The sequence below is a fragment of the Dipodomys ordii genome, unplaced genomic scaffold (assembly GCF_000151885.1).
Source record: "Dipodomys ordii isolate 6190 unplaced genomic scaffold, Dord_2.0 Scaffold39, whole genome shotgun sequence".
NCBI classification, from domain to species: Eukaryota; Metazoa; Chordata; class Mammalia; order Rodentia; family Heteromyidae; genus Dipodomys; species Dipodomys ordii.
The window spans coordinates 9,437,406-9,451,170 of NW_012267255.1; the positions used below are offsets into that span (position 1 = coordinate 9,437,406).

Here is a 13,765-nt window from a genome sequence, read left to right on the forward strand (position 1 = left end):
TAGAAACAATTTGAGGCCAATATTCTTATTTAAGTACTTAATAATTTTTTTTCTCTGTATCTCCGGGACACACAAAAACCCTCCCTAGCGACTCCCCTCCCCTTAGGTTCCATGTGCTAACTAAAAATATTATTTTTACACACTGAGTTAAAAAGTATTTTAGTATTTAAAATTTTTCTTACAATTCAACCATATCAATATATACATAGTTTCACTACCACAGATGATTGGAGTCCCCCAGAGAATGGCTTTTATTAAACTAAAGTTAGAAAACCCAGCCAAGTCTTGCTGTATTTAATAACATAATTTCAAGGAATTTCAGCCACATTCCTAAGCTGCGCACGAAAAGATCTTAAAATATATTTCATGTAAATTTCTGTATAGATGTCTCTGTAATTGAAAGGAAGTTCAGGGAGTGAGTATGAGCTGATGGATATCTTTTCCATACATTTGTCACTGTGTGTCCCCTTGATTAAAGTATTCCTGTAAAGTCTGTCTGCACAGCTTGTCTCCTGTTGAAGTGTCTCTGAAGCCATTAGAACTATGTTGAATATCTTTCATGATATTTATGCTTTCTCATAGAATGAAGACAAACTCAGAAATGGTGTGTCTAAGAAACTTCAAAAGGTGTAGACCTCCTGATTGAAGTCTAGCTGATTGATTTGCTTCATTTCCTTTCCATAATAGTAAGTATAAATGTTTAAAGTACATTATTCTGTTCAGTATTGGCTGATAGTCTTTGTTGAATAAATCTTCATTCTCTGGCATGTACTTTTATCAGTTTGAACTTGTTTTTATTCGGCCAGGATTCAGTTGCATTTCTTAAATTAATTCAGCACTCAGGACCCTAGAAGATGAGGAAAATCTGATGTCAGAGCTGATAAAGCCCTTGTAGATTACCCACTTTACTCTCCTAATCATTTTTTAATCACTTCCCTTACAATACCTTGGATGTTGTCATTGTTTTCATCAAGACCTAGCTAGGGACAGGGAACTGAACTGTTTGAAAGAATAGGCTATTCTGTGATATTGCACCAACAAACTGAATCAAAATAGGACTTCCTAAATCTTCTGCCCACCTAAAATTGTACCTCAAAAATCCAAGTTTACACATTCTTTCATCTATTAAGTAGTTGGACAGAGAGATACATTCTCAGGTTCTCCTAGTCATTTTTTGTTTCAGGTGTGTGTCCTCAATTTCCTGTGAGCATCTGTAGGGATGGTTTTGGCAGGCAGCTCCTGATAGTTTTCTTATTTATTTATTTATGCCAGTCCTAGGGTCTGGGCACTATCCCTAAGCTTTTTTTTTTTTTTGCTCAAGGCCTCTACCACTTGAGACACTTCTGGCTTTTTGGTGTTCAATTAGAGATAAGCATCTCATGACTTTCCTGTCCAGGCTGGCTTTGAATCATGATCTCAGCCTCCTTAGTAGCTAGTACAAATGTGAGCTGCCAGCACCTGTAGCCATTTCATTTTTAACTTGGAACTGACCAGTAGATTCATCAGGGACACATGGAACCATCTCCCCTTTACCTAGGTTCATCTATTAATGTGACTAGAGGTTATAAATGTTTTAGTCTAATAGCTATCATATGTTAGCTGTAAGTATGCATATGCATCAATCAAAAATCCATTGATGTTTCTGCATGTTCCTTCATCTAGCAGTGTTTTCTGCTCTCCCACCCAAATTGTCTCCTTCTTCCCATTACGTTTATGGTATTTTGGAATCTTCAGTCCAGAATTGTTTGTTTATCTCATGTAATCCTCTTGTTTTTTGGTTTTGGTCCTGCCTTGACACACAATTATGGTTAACCGCCATGGGGGCGAGGCAGAACGGGAGGAATTGAGAGTCAGACCCACTGAGTTGGAGGAGGGAGCCCTTTGGAGTTCTGTAATCATGTCACAGGTCCTAGAGGGAATCCCGTGTATGACACGATACCCAGAGAGGATACAGACAGAAAGTAGTGTTCCAGGCCAAGATTTATACTCAAGAATCATGGATTCCACAACTAGGAGAAGATAAAGATAGATAGATGGCCAAATGGTCAGAAGTATGTTGAGGATCACTAGCACAAAAGAAGATGCCTTATTAACAGATAGCAGCTACTGCAATGAGCTTCTGTACCTCAGGGAGGAATAGCCATCTCTTGGAGGAGGACTTACTGGAACAAAATATCTTCCCTGGGGTTGCTATCAGGGATAGGGTACGTAGAGAGAAACTGAGGTCTAGGAAAGACTCAAGAAGGCCCAAGAGGCACCCTGGGGCAAAGATTATGTTAGAGCTGCCTTTCCAGCAAAGTGTAATAGGCTCTCATGATTCCTTGTCCTTCTTTTGCTTATCAGAAACTTTATAAGCTTCAAATATTTCCTTTTATCTTACTCTCTTGGTGGTCTGGATTTTACTAATTAGGATTTTTTTTAAAGTAGCTGCTATAAGTAAGACAACACAGACATTCTCAAGAGGATTGCTGGAATATTTTCTAAAGTGAAAACAAACAAAATCAATCCTGTGTTTTTTCTTTCTTTCTTTCTTTGAAGAAAAGGAAACAATAGCAGTACTCCTTTAAGCTTTTATCCCTTTAACACAATGCCACAACAGTATTAACCACCAGGGTACTTAGGGAATATTCTGACACAGTTTTTCCTTATTTCTTTTGGAGCCATTACTGTTATTTCCAAACTTTAAACTACTAGGCTTTAAATACACATTGGTTGAATTATAAAGTGGGAGCTGGACATGGGAAGGGGATAATGCATATAAGCAGTAATTTGGGAAAGGATGGATTCTTCTAAGCCTATGGGATTCTTCTGTAAATCAGCACTCAAGAGAGGTTTCCTGAGTTACGAAACAATGCTTAGGTTGTAGATTGCTGCTCCAGACATGGGTGGAATGAGAATGGAGGCTTATTCAGAACTTTTAGAAGATGGGAAATATTGACTGTTAGAAATAGCACAGGGCTGGGATATAGCTCAGTGGCAGAGCACTTGCATAGAAAGTACAACATTCTGGGTTGGATCCCTAGTACCAAAAAAGAAAAGACAAAGAAAAAAAAGCAATTAAAAAACAAACAAGAAATTAGACTACAAGACTGAATTTTTCCAATGTCATTTGAAGACAACATGACTATTGGCTTTTTGGTAACCCAGCTTGGAGTTGATATCTAGGAAGTAACTAAGTTAATTGCCTTCAAATCCTGTATGGATTTCTCACCAAATGGTCACCCACTGGAGGGATTTTTATTTTATGTTCACAGTGTCCTGTGGTTCAAATGAAACTGAAAGACATATGACCCTTGATCCTGCCTCTTGGTGTGACCCCTGAGTTAAAATCCTACCTGGAGAGCTCATTTGTGTTCAGGCATTAGAGTAAATGCATGTTTGAGTATGTTGTTTGCTTTCTTTCCCTCATCTAGTTGGGTATTCGCACAAGAGAAAGTCATGATCACACTCACAGAGTTGAAATGTCTGGCGGATGCCCAGTCGTCTTACCACATCCTAAAGCCGTGGTGGGATGTCTTCTGGTATTACATCACTCTCATCATGCTGCTGGTGGCCGTGCTGGCTGGAGCACTCCAGCTCACACAGAGCAGAGTTCTGTGCTGTCTTCCATGCAAAGTGGAATTCGACAATCACTGTGCCGTGCCTTGGGACATCCTGAAAGCCAGCGTGAATACTTCCTCTAATTCCGGGGTGCCCCTTCCTCTCCCCCTCCGAATCCAGAATGACCTCCACCGACAGCAGTACTCTTACATCGATGCTGTGTGCTATGAGAGACAGCTCCATTGGTTTGCCAAGTTTTTCCCCTACCTGGTGCTCTTGCACACTCTTATCTTCGCAGCCTGCAGCAACTTTTGGCTTCACTACCCCAGTACTAGTTCCCGATTGGAGCATTTCGTGGCCATCCTTCACAAGTGCTTCGATTCTCCGTGGACCACCCGCGCCCTGTCTGAAACCGTGGCTGAACAGTCAGTGAGGCCCCTGAAGCCCTCCAAGTCCAAAACCATGCTTTCCACCTCAGGGTGTTCTGCGGACATTGACTGCAGCAAGCAGTCCTTGCCCTACCCGCAGCCAGGCCTGGAGACGGCCAGCTCTATAGAAAGCCCAACTTCCAGCGTCCTGGACAAGAAGGAGGGCGAACAGGCCAAAGCCATCTTTGAAAAAGTGAAGAGATTCCGTATGCATGTGGAACAGAAGGACATCATCTACCGGGTGTATCTGAAGCAGATTATAGTCAAAGTCATTTTGTTTCTCCTGATTATAACTTACGTCCCATACTTTTTAACCTACATCACTCTGGAAATTGACTGCTCAATCGATGTGCAGGCTTTTACGGGATACAAGCGCTACCAGTGTGTGTACTCCTTGGCAGAAATATTTAAGGTCTTGGCTTCCTTTTATGTCATTTTGGTCATACTTTATGGTCTCACCTCGTCCTATAGCTTGTGGTGGATGCTCAGGAGTTCTTTGAAGCAATATTCCTTTGAGGCCCTAAGAGAAAAGAGCAACTACAGTGATATCCCGGATGTCAAGAATGACTTTGCCTTCATCCTTCACCTGGCCGATCAGTATGACCCTCTTTATTCCAAGCGCTTCTCCATCTTCTTGTCGGAGGTGAGCGAGAACAAACTCAAACAGATCAACCTCAACAATGAATGGACAGTTGAGAAACTGAAAAGCAAGCTTGTGAAAAATGCCCAGGATAAGATTGAGCTGCATCTCTTTATGCTCCATGGTCTTCCAGACAACGTCTTCGAGTTAACGGAAATGGAAGTGCTCAGCCTGGAGCTCATCCCTGAGGTCAAGCTGCCCTCCGCCGTCTCCCAGCTCGTCAACCTCAAGGAACTCCACGTGTACCATTCATCTCTGGTGGTGGACCACCCGGCCCTGGCCTTTCTGGAGGAGAATTTAAAAATCCTCCGCCTGAAATTTACAGAAATGGGGAAGATCCCACGTTGGGTATTTCACCTGAAGAATCTCAAGGAACTTTATCTGTCAGGCTGTGTTCTCCCTGAGCAGTTGAGTACCATGCAACTGGAGGGCTTCCAAGACTTAAAAAACCTGAGGACCCTTTACTTGAAGAGCAGCCTGTCACGCATCCCCCAGGTGGTGACAGACCTCCTGCCGTCCCTGCAGAAACTGTCCCTCGACAATGAGGGAAGCAAACTGGTGGTGTTGAACAACTTGAAAAAGATGGTCAATCTGAAAAGTCTCGAACTCATCAGCTGTGACCTGGAACGTATCCCACACTCCATTTTCAGCCTGAACAACTTGCATGAGTTAGACCTAAAGGAAAATAACCTGAAGACGGTGGAAGAGATCATTAGCTTTCAGCATCTTCAGAATCTTGCCTGCTTAAAGTTGTGGCACAACAACATTGCTTATATTCCTGCCCAGATTGGGGCGTTATCTAATCTGGAGCAGCTCTCTTTGGATCATAATAATATCGAGAACCTGCCCTTGCAGCTTTTTCTATGCACCAAACTGCATTATTTGGATCTAAGCTATAATCACTTGACCTTCATTCCAGAAGAAATCCAGTATCTGAGCAATTTGCAGTACTTTGCCATAACAAACAACAATGTAAGTGAATCCCCTCTTCCTTCTGTTCAGTCTGTCCCCCTGAGGCTCTGTTGTGTGTGACATAGGGAAAGAGAACAGGACTTTAGGCGCTATAAGCGTTCTCTTGGCTGAGTGGTCATTTTATCCACAGTGACCTTGAAAAAATGACCAAAACCCTGGCCATCAGGTTTTTGTGTGCCATTCTTTGGGCTTGAACTCAGGGCCTGAGTACTATACCTAAACTTTTTTGCTTAAAGTTAGTACTCTACCACTTGAACCACAGCCCTACGTCTGGCTTTTTAGGGTAATAATTGAAGAGTCTTGTGGACTTTTTTATGCCTGGGCTGGCATAGTTCTTAGATCTCAGCCTCTTGAGTAACTACGATTACAGGTGTGAGCCAACAAGGCACCTAGCCCTGGCCATCAGTTGGTAATCTAGCTTTTTAAAATCTAACTTACAAATTGTCACAAAGATGATATGAAAAAAATTGTTGGTATAGTTCCTGGCAAATCATAATTGCTTAACAAATGTTCTTTTATTCTCTTGCCCTGTTTTCTACATAAACATCACAGTTAAAGTATTTTAAACGAATAAATTAGTTGTGGTAGACCTTCCATTTTTGTTTTGGAAAGACTTGAGTAGTTAGGAAGTTTGGTAAAACTTTTCAGCCTTCTAAATCTGCCATATAAAAATAAGTTTTGTTTCAACATGCTGAGATTATGAATTATTTATAAATCCTTTTTGTGAAACACTAAGACAACCCAAAGACTTGAAATCTACATGAATATCTGGAAAGAGGCTTCAAAATGAAAGGCCTGGCTCTATAATGCAATGCCAGGGCTTTTTAGAAGCTTTTTCCAGCATCCTGTGCTTAAAACTGAACCATAATTTGCAACAGTAACGCCAAGTTAAGGAAAATGCAACTTCACTGAAGCAGGAAAAAACAAAATGAGTGGCTAGGCTAAAATGTGAAGGATAAGGAAAAATGAAAAAAAGAAAAACCTTCTTGCTAGTCTGAAGGGCAACAGAATGAGGGCCACATCCATATGGAAGGCCCGGGACAGATGTCAGGTCTGCCGGGAGATGAGACTGACCTACTACTGCTCCTGGAAATGGGGACACTGCTATTTTCTTCTGCCCTGACTGAATCTGCATTCTCTTCTAGACTTTCTCTAATTCATGAATGTGATGTTGTCTACTGAATATAATACTCATTTTTCCTTATATTAGCTCATAATGTACACATAATAAGTTTCATTATATATAATATATAATATGTATACTATACTAAATATATATCAAATATATAAATATATGCTATACTATACATATACATATATACTATACCTATACTATATATACACACACACATATATGTGTATATATATCAAATGGCGGAGTGCCAGTCCTGGGCCTGGATACTTTTTTTTTTTTTCTTTTGCTCTACCACTTAAGCTACATCTCTCCATCTGGCTTTGGTGGTCAATTGAAGTTAAGAGTTTCTACTTTTGCTGCCCAGGCTGGCTTTGAGCTGCCATCCTCAGATCTCAGCCTCCCAAGTAGCTAGAATTACAGGAATGAGCCACTAGTGCCTAGCTAGACTGCCTGTTTTAAGAACTACTTTGGGATCAATGTATACTAGCAGTACACATTAAATTATTGTAAGAGCTTGTTAAAACACAGCTTGCTGGACCATTACGATTGAGCAGGGCTCTAATATAGGAAGGATGTAAGAATTTTCAATTCTGAAAAGTCCTCAAGTGAAATTGAAGTTGATAATAGCTGATAGCCTGGTGATTAGACTTTGAAAACCACAAATCTAGAGTATGTAGTTGTAGTTACTTAGTGGTACAAATAATTATGCTGAAAAGCATACGTTCCACTAAGCTGTGTTACAGTTAAGTCAGTGGATGAATTTTTTTTATTTTTTATTTATTTTCTAGTCCTAGGGCTTAAACTCCAGGCCTGAGCACTGTCTCTGAGCTTTTGTGCTCAAGGTTATCACTCTACTACTTGAGCCAAAGCTCCATTTCAGGCCTTTTCTGTGATTAATTAGAGACAAGAGTTTCATGAAGTTTTCTGCCAGGGCTGGCTTTGAACCACGATCCTCAGATTTCAGCCTTCTGAGTAGCTAGGATTACAGGTGTGACCCACCAGTGCCTAACTCACTGAATTTTATTTTGAAGTTATAGCTCATTAAATTGTTAGCTCAGCAGATATTATCTAAATGTATAGGATTAAACATGTTTTAGCCAGGTTGGTTAATTTAAGGATAATCTTAAGATCATTTGTCTTTTGATACCCAGGTTTTTTACTTCTGGACCATGTCTAAAGACAATAAGTTGAGTGTTGGTGGCTTATACCTGTAATCCTAGCTCCTTAGGAGGCTGAGCCCTGAGGATTGTTGTTTGAAGACAGTCCAGGCAGAAGAGCCTTTATCTTTCTGAACCTCCCCCCCAAAAAAAGCCAGAAGTGGAGGTGTGGCTTAAGTGGTAGTGTGTTGGCCTTGAGCAAAGAAGCTAAGGGACAGCACCGAGTTCAAGCCCCAGGACAAGTACACACACACACACACACACACACACACACAGCACCGAGTTCAAGCCCCAGGACAAGTACACACACACACACACACACACACACACACACACACACGAGACATTAATTGGGTTAGAATATCAGCTACATCCTTTGTTGAGTGCATCCCTGCAGGAGTAAAGGAGGATATTTTGCAGCTTGTGAAAACTTAGGTGATAGGTACTTTAGAGCTGAAGCATCATGGTATCTTTGTGAAGAAACCTCAGGATGCAAGTGATGAGTACGACCTGTGAGTGGGTGAGGGCCACTCTGCTCAGAACTTAAAGCAGCAGTGTGAAGAGACTTGGGTTACAAGGCTGTGAAGGAGCTGGAACTTAGAAGACAGCCCCCAGGGAAGTGAACAGATTAGACTAGGAATGGGAAGTGGTGGTCTTCAATATTGGTGTTTCAACATCTGATCGATTTCCATGGAGAGCAAGGCTTTGGGGGAGGGGCGCAGTCATAAGCATTGTAGAGCTGCCACAAGCAGGGGCACGATCCTCATTTCTCATCTTGTCTGTGTAGTTGCTGAGTGAATGGACATTGGAAGGTCGGAAGGGACTATCTTGTTCCTGAAACTTGTCCACACATAGGTTGTCAATAGGAATATTGTTAAAGGAAGTTAAGGACTTGTGTTTCATGGGAGGATTTAAATACTTCCAAGCCATCATCTAACTTTGGAGATTCTCCTGCTTCTGTAAGAGACACTAAGATATTTGTGAAAATTAGCAAATAGGACATTGTATTTGCTGAGTAGTTGGATGTGACATTGATTGCAAGGGTGGTGAACATCTTGTATTATCGCTGAGGAAGTGAGTGGAGAATGCTAGAAAATGAAATTTGGAAAACAGTCAAGCACCAAGTCAGCCAAACAGCAGGAAGGACCATAGCCAAGATCAAGTACAAAAGCTGATGGTGAGGGTCATTTAGCCTAACAATGGCACTGACCATTGCCAGTACCTGGCATGGCACCAGTTCTGCCTTGGGAAATGATTGCAGTTTTTGCCCACGTAAAAAGCGGCTCCTCATAGTCTCCATTTCTTTGTGATAGCCTCAATGTCCAAGTTCAAGTCTCAGCATCTGTTTGGCCCATTTCCTAAGGGAAGGGAGCTGAGGACATAAGGATTGGTGGTGGTCTTTGTCTAGTGTGTGGGAAGTGAGCTCTCTTTTCTACCAAGTTCAAGGTTAAGTCCTCTAGACAGGCCAGGGCTGGGCTGTCCCCAGGTGACAGGTGTTTTCTCACAGGACAGTTTCCTCCACAAAATGGAATAGGGTTGGCACAAAAAAAGAATAAAACATAAACAAAGCAAAGCAAAACAAAAGAAAAATCCCACACACATTAAATACATGTGTGGGCTCTTTTTTTCCCCCCTTAGTCATATTTTTCCTGCAGGCCTTCTCAGAGTCTTTAATGTGCAGTGTGCTTCTCCAAAAGGGAGAACATTTGTTAAATAAATATGTTTGAGTAAGGCACCTTTTTCATAAAAACCTGTGGGAGGGATGTTCTGTGACCCATACACCCTGAGAACCATGTCTTAGGGAAATAGAAAAAAAGGCCGAGGTCATGCGGATTTGGCAGTCGGGTGCCTGGGTGTAACAAGAGAAGAAATCCTGTAGCAGGGTGGGGTCAGCATGGAGAGGACCAGGAAGTGTTTCCATCAGGTTCATGTTTGAGTCATTGGAGGGAGACATGCGAGGTTGACCCTTGAACTTGACAGGGCTAGTTAGCCTGAACACTGACGGGAGTGCACTTCCACCTTGTTTCCAGTAGAGCCACTTCCTGAGCCGAGGAGTACACACCACCTCACTCCACACCGATGCGGGTACAGTCAGCATAGGAACAAGGTGGCCATTGTTCATGCTTTCTTCCTTGTCTGCGGTCTTCTCTTAACTCCTGTTTCACCTGTGTACTGTGGCCCCATAGAAACCCGACAGTCAGCCACTATGTAGGAGAACAGTCGAATGGAGCAGCCTTAGAGGTTGACCTAATTTGCAGGCTGCTTATCATATTTAAAATTACCTCTCTGAATTCTATGAATGAGCTGAAGCTATGCAGATACAGGAAGAATTGTAAATGCTCAACAGGCATGTGTATGGAGCAAGGAATAAAATGTGCAAGTATGTATTATTGTAACTTCTGTTTCTGCTTCTGCAGACTTCTTTTAAAAAGCAAAACAAAACAGAACACCAGCTGGATGATAACTGGCTCACGCCTGTAATCCTAGCTACTCAGGAGGCCAAGATCTGAGGGTCATAGTTCGAAGCCAGCCCGGGCAGGAAAGTATGTGAGACTCCTACCTCCAATATACCACTAAAAAGCTGGAAGTGGAGCTGTGGCTCAAGTGATAGAGTGCCAGTCTTGAGCATAACAGCTCAGGGAGAGCACTCAGGGCCTGAGTTCAAAAAGTCCCAGGACCAGCACAATAAATTAAAAAAATAAACACCCAGAACTAGAATCACAGTTCAGTGGGTCCTGAGAAACCCTGTGCAGGAAGTAACCCGTGCCTGTTGTGAGCTGTTTGTGAGGAGAGTTGCTCATTACTCATTACAGTAAACATTCCATGAGGGCTCTTGGGAGTAATTTATTTCTGCTCTAGGACTCAAGCATAATTATGATTCTCCTGAGTTCCACATTTGTTTATTTACTGTAGGGACAGTAAGTATGGAAGTATATTTTCCTTAGGGAATGCTTGTCAGTGCAGAGCCAAATTGCTGGCCTACCCTGACTGTCTAGGATAATCGTCCTCTAACTTTTCTTCTTTTCTGTCAACTTCAAATGCATCACCATTGTTCTGGGTGTTCCTGTAAACTTGCAGCTAAGCTTTTGAGGAAAAGATAGTTTAAACATATGAATGGGGGCTGGGAAGGTGGCTCAGTGGTAGAGCGCTTGCCTTGCATGCCTGAGGCCCTGGGTTTGATTCCTCAGCACCACATAAGCAAAAAGAAAAAAGCCAGAAGTGGCACTGTGGCTCAAGTGGTAGAGCGCTAGCCTTGAGCTAAAGGGCTGAGGGACAGCGCCTAGGCCCAGAGTTCAGGCCCCCATGACTAGACCCCCAAAAAACAAACAAATGAATGCATTTAAACTATCATAGACCATGAAAACCAGTTTCCGGCCGGACATGGTGGCTCACACCTGTAATCCTATCCACTCAGGAGGCTGAGAACTGAGGATCACAGTTCAAAGCCAGCTTAGGCCGGACAGTCTGTAATAGTCTTATCTCCAATTAACCACCAAAAAGCCAGAAGTAGAATTGTAGCTTAAGTGGTAGTGCTTTAGCCTTGAGCAAAAAAGCTGAGAGACAGTGTCCAGGCCCTGAGTTCAAGCCCTAGGACTGACACCAAAAAAAAACCCAAAAACACCCCGGTTTCACAAGCATCTTCTTTTCCTTTCAGATTGAATTGCTACCAGATGGTCTGTTTCAGTGCAAGAAGCTGCAGAGTCTACTTTTGGGGAGAAATAGCCTTACGGATTTGTCCCCTCGCGTGGGTGAGCTGTCCAGCCTCACCCACCTGGAGCTCATTGGTAATTACCTGGAGACGCTGCCTGCAGAGCTGGAAGGCTGTCAGTCTCTGAAGCGAAGCTGCCTGATAGTGGAGGACAGTTTGCTCAACACACTGCCTCTCCCGGTGACAGAGCGTTTGCAGACCTGCTTAGACAAATGTTGACCGAACAAGAGACCTATGTCACAAAAGCATTTTTTTTTGAAGTACACCCCCTCCAGGGTTTTGAAGGAGAGCAAAACGTCCTAAGTTATATAGGTGAAAGCTAAGTGCTGGTTATAAGGCACCATTCCAATTATCTTCCTGAAGCAACTCAGTGTTCAGATCTAAGTCAAACAGGTAAAAAGTGTCCACACAGAACTGGAATTCTGTGAGTAATTGATATTTAACGTATTCAGGGGTTGGAAGAACTATACCCATGGAGGGTAGATTGAGGGGCATGAAACGACTGAATCTTGCAGTTTTTATCTGTAGGGTTATTAAGGTTTCTTTCTTCTTCCTTTCCCCATTTTTAATTTGCACAATTGCTTGAACTGATTTAATTTAAAAAGCTATTCATCACCAAGCCCATCAATTTCCTCAATGTGTACCTACCACTGTCTTTGACTTACGTTCTCAACATTTTTTTTTTAAAGCAGGATATATTGTACTTGGCAGAATTTCTTTTGGGGCTTAATTTTTACCTCCTTTCCCAGCTTATGTTTTTTCTTAATCTGGTTGTCTCTGAACCATGATGGGAGAGAGAATGCCTGCAAAATTTTAGCCTTTGCCTAGGGCAGGAACCAGGGTACTTTGATATGTTGTCTGCCAGGCAGCCTAAAAAAAAAAAGAAGTAATATATTCTAGAAATTTCTACATCCTAAAAAATTAATTTATTCTAGAAATTCCTACTTGTCTATCATCAAAGCCTTTTTTATTTAAAAATTTTTATATGAACTATAAAACACATATTTTCTATTGTATGATCTTGGATTCCACATCTATGGGAATGATTTTTGTAAGATACCAGGAGCATAATGCATTTGTTTAAGAACTTAAGGGTATTTGATTTGGGTTGTTTATAATTCTCAAGTTGTGTACTTTCTACTCCAAAATGGTTGGTTCTCTACTGTGCATCTAATTATGTTGAATTACAAAAAGGCTTTTGTGCTCAAAAATATTTGAGGATTTCCTTGTAAGAGGATGGCCATAATCTCCACCTCTTCTCTTCCCTACTCTCTGTGCAGTGGTACAGGTACAATTCTTAATTACTTGCAAAGAACAAAACTGTGATGGAGGGGAAAGAGATGGAGATTTCGACGTTCAAACTTATTTGAAAGTATTTTGTAGAAGTTCAGTGAAGCATTAAAACAAAATGCTTTTCCCCCTTCATCTGCATTTCTCCAGACATTATGATACACACTTAGTATCTAGTCAGTTTCTAAGTCCACAAAGAAATGGATCCATTTGCCTGAAATTTATCTCTTAAAATTCATGAGCTCTTCTGGAATACGTTTTATTTCTTTTATAAAGAGCTTTGTGCCTGGGCCTAAATTGTCATGCAAACTTTAAATGAATAAAATTGACTGGCTCTCAGTGGGGAAATGTGCAGATCTGCTGTGTTTTTCTCTAATGGGTCTAGGCATTTTGGAGGTGTCAGGTCATTTTGGAGGTAAATAGGAAATCATTGGCTCACTGCATTTAGAAAACGATAAACATGGACTTATTGTGTGTGGTATATTTTCTCTTGCTTTATTCCAGAAAGTTGAAAGTAAATTGTTACAAAGTATAATAAGTTGGGCATTGGTGGCTCACACCTACAATCCTAGATACTCAGAAGGTTGAGACTTGAGGATTACAGTTTGAAGCCAGCCTGTTTGAAGGCAGTTTGAAGGCAGGCATGTCAGTGAAATTCTTATCTCCAGTTAACCAGCAAAAAAGCAGAAGTGAAAGTGTGGCACAAGTGTTAGAGTATCAACCATGAGGGATAAAAGCTAAGGACATAGCCCAGGCCCTAAGTTCAAGCCCCAGTGACCAGCACAAAAAAAATTAAATAAAATTAAAGTATAATAAAATGTAGTTTCTCTTACCTGCCATGCATTTTCAGGTGAAAATACATTCCATGTTCAGATGAAAGAACTGTTGACATCA

General features: G+C 41.5%; 1 protein-coding gene across 1 annotated transcript; it reads left to right on the top strand.

Moving 5' to 3' along the window:
* The first annotated feature begins 223 nt into the window (after window positions 1-223).
* Window positions 224-13,480, top strand: Lrrc8b (leucine rich repeat containing 8 family, member B). The gene is made up of 3 exons (XM_013018191.1): window positions 224-686; window positions 3,414-5,580; window positions 11,528-13,480. Exons 2-3 carry the CDS (start codon window positions 3,439-3,441, stop codon window positions 11,798-11,800), a joined length of 2,415 nt encoding a protein of 804 aa, XP_012873645.1. The 5' UTR covers window positions 224-686; window positions 3,414-3,438; the 3' UTR covers window positions 11,801-13,480.
* Window positions 13,481-13,765: the final 285 nt, after the last annotated feature.

Bases quoted from the DNA above. Each gene is read 5' to 3' on its own strand.
- Lrrc8b (XM_013018191.1), top strand. From the start codon at position 3,439: ATGATCACACTCACAGAGTTGAAATGTCTGGCGGATGCCCAGTCGTCT. The intron at 5,581-11,527 runs GTAAGTGAATCC...TTTTCCTTTCAG, and splicing joins TTGCCATAACAAACAACAAT to ATTGAATTGCTACCAGATGG.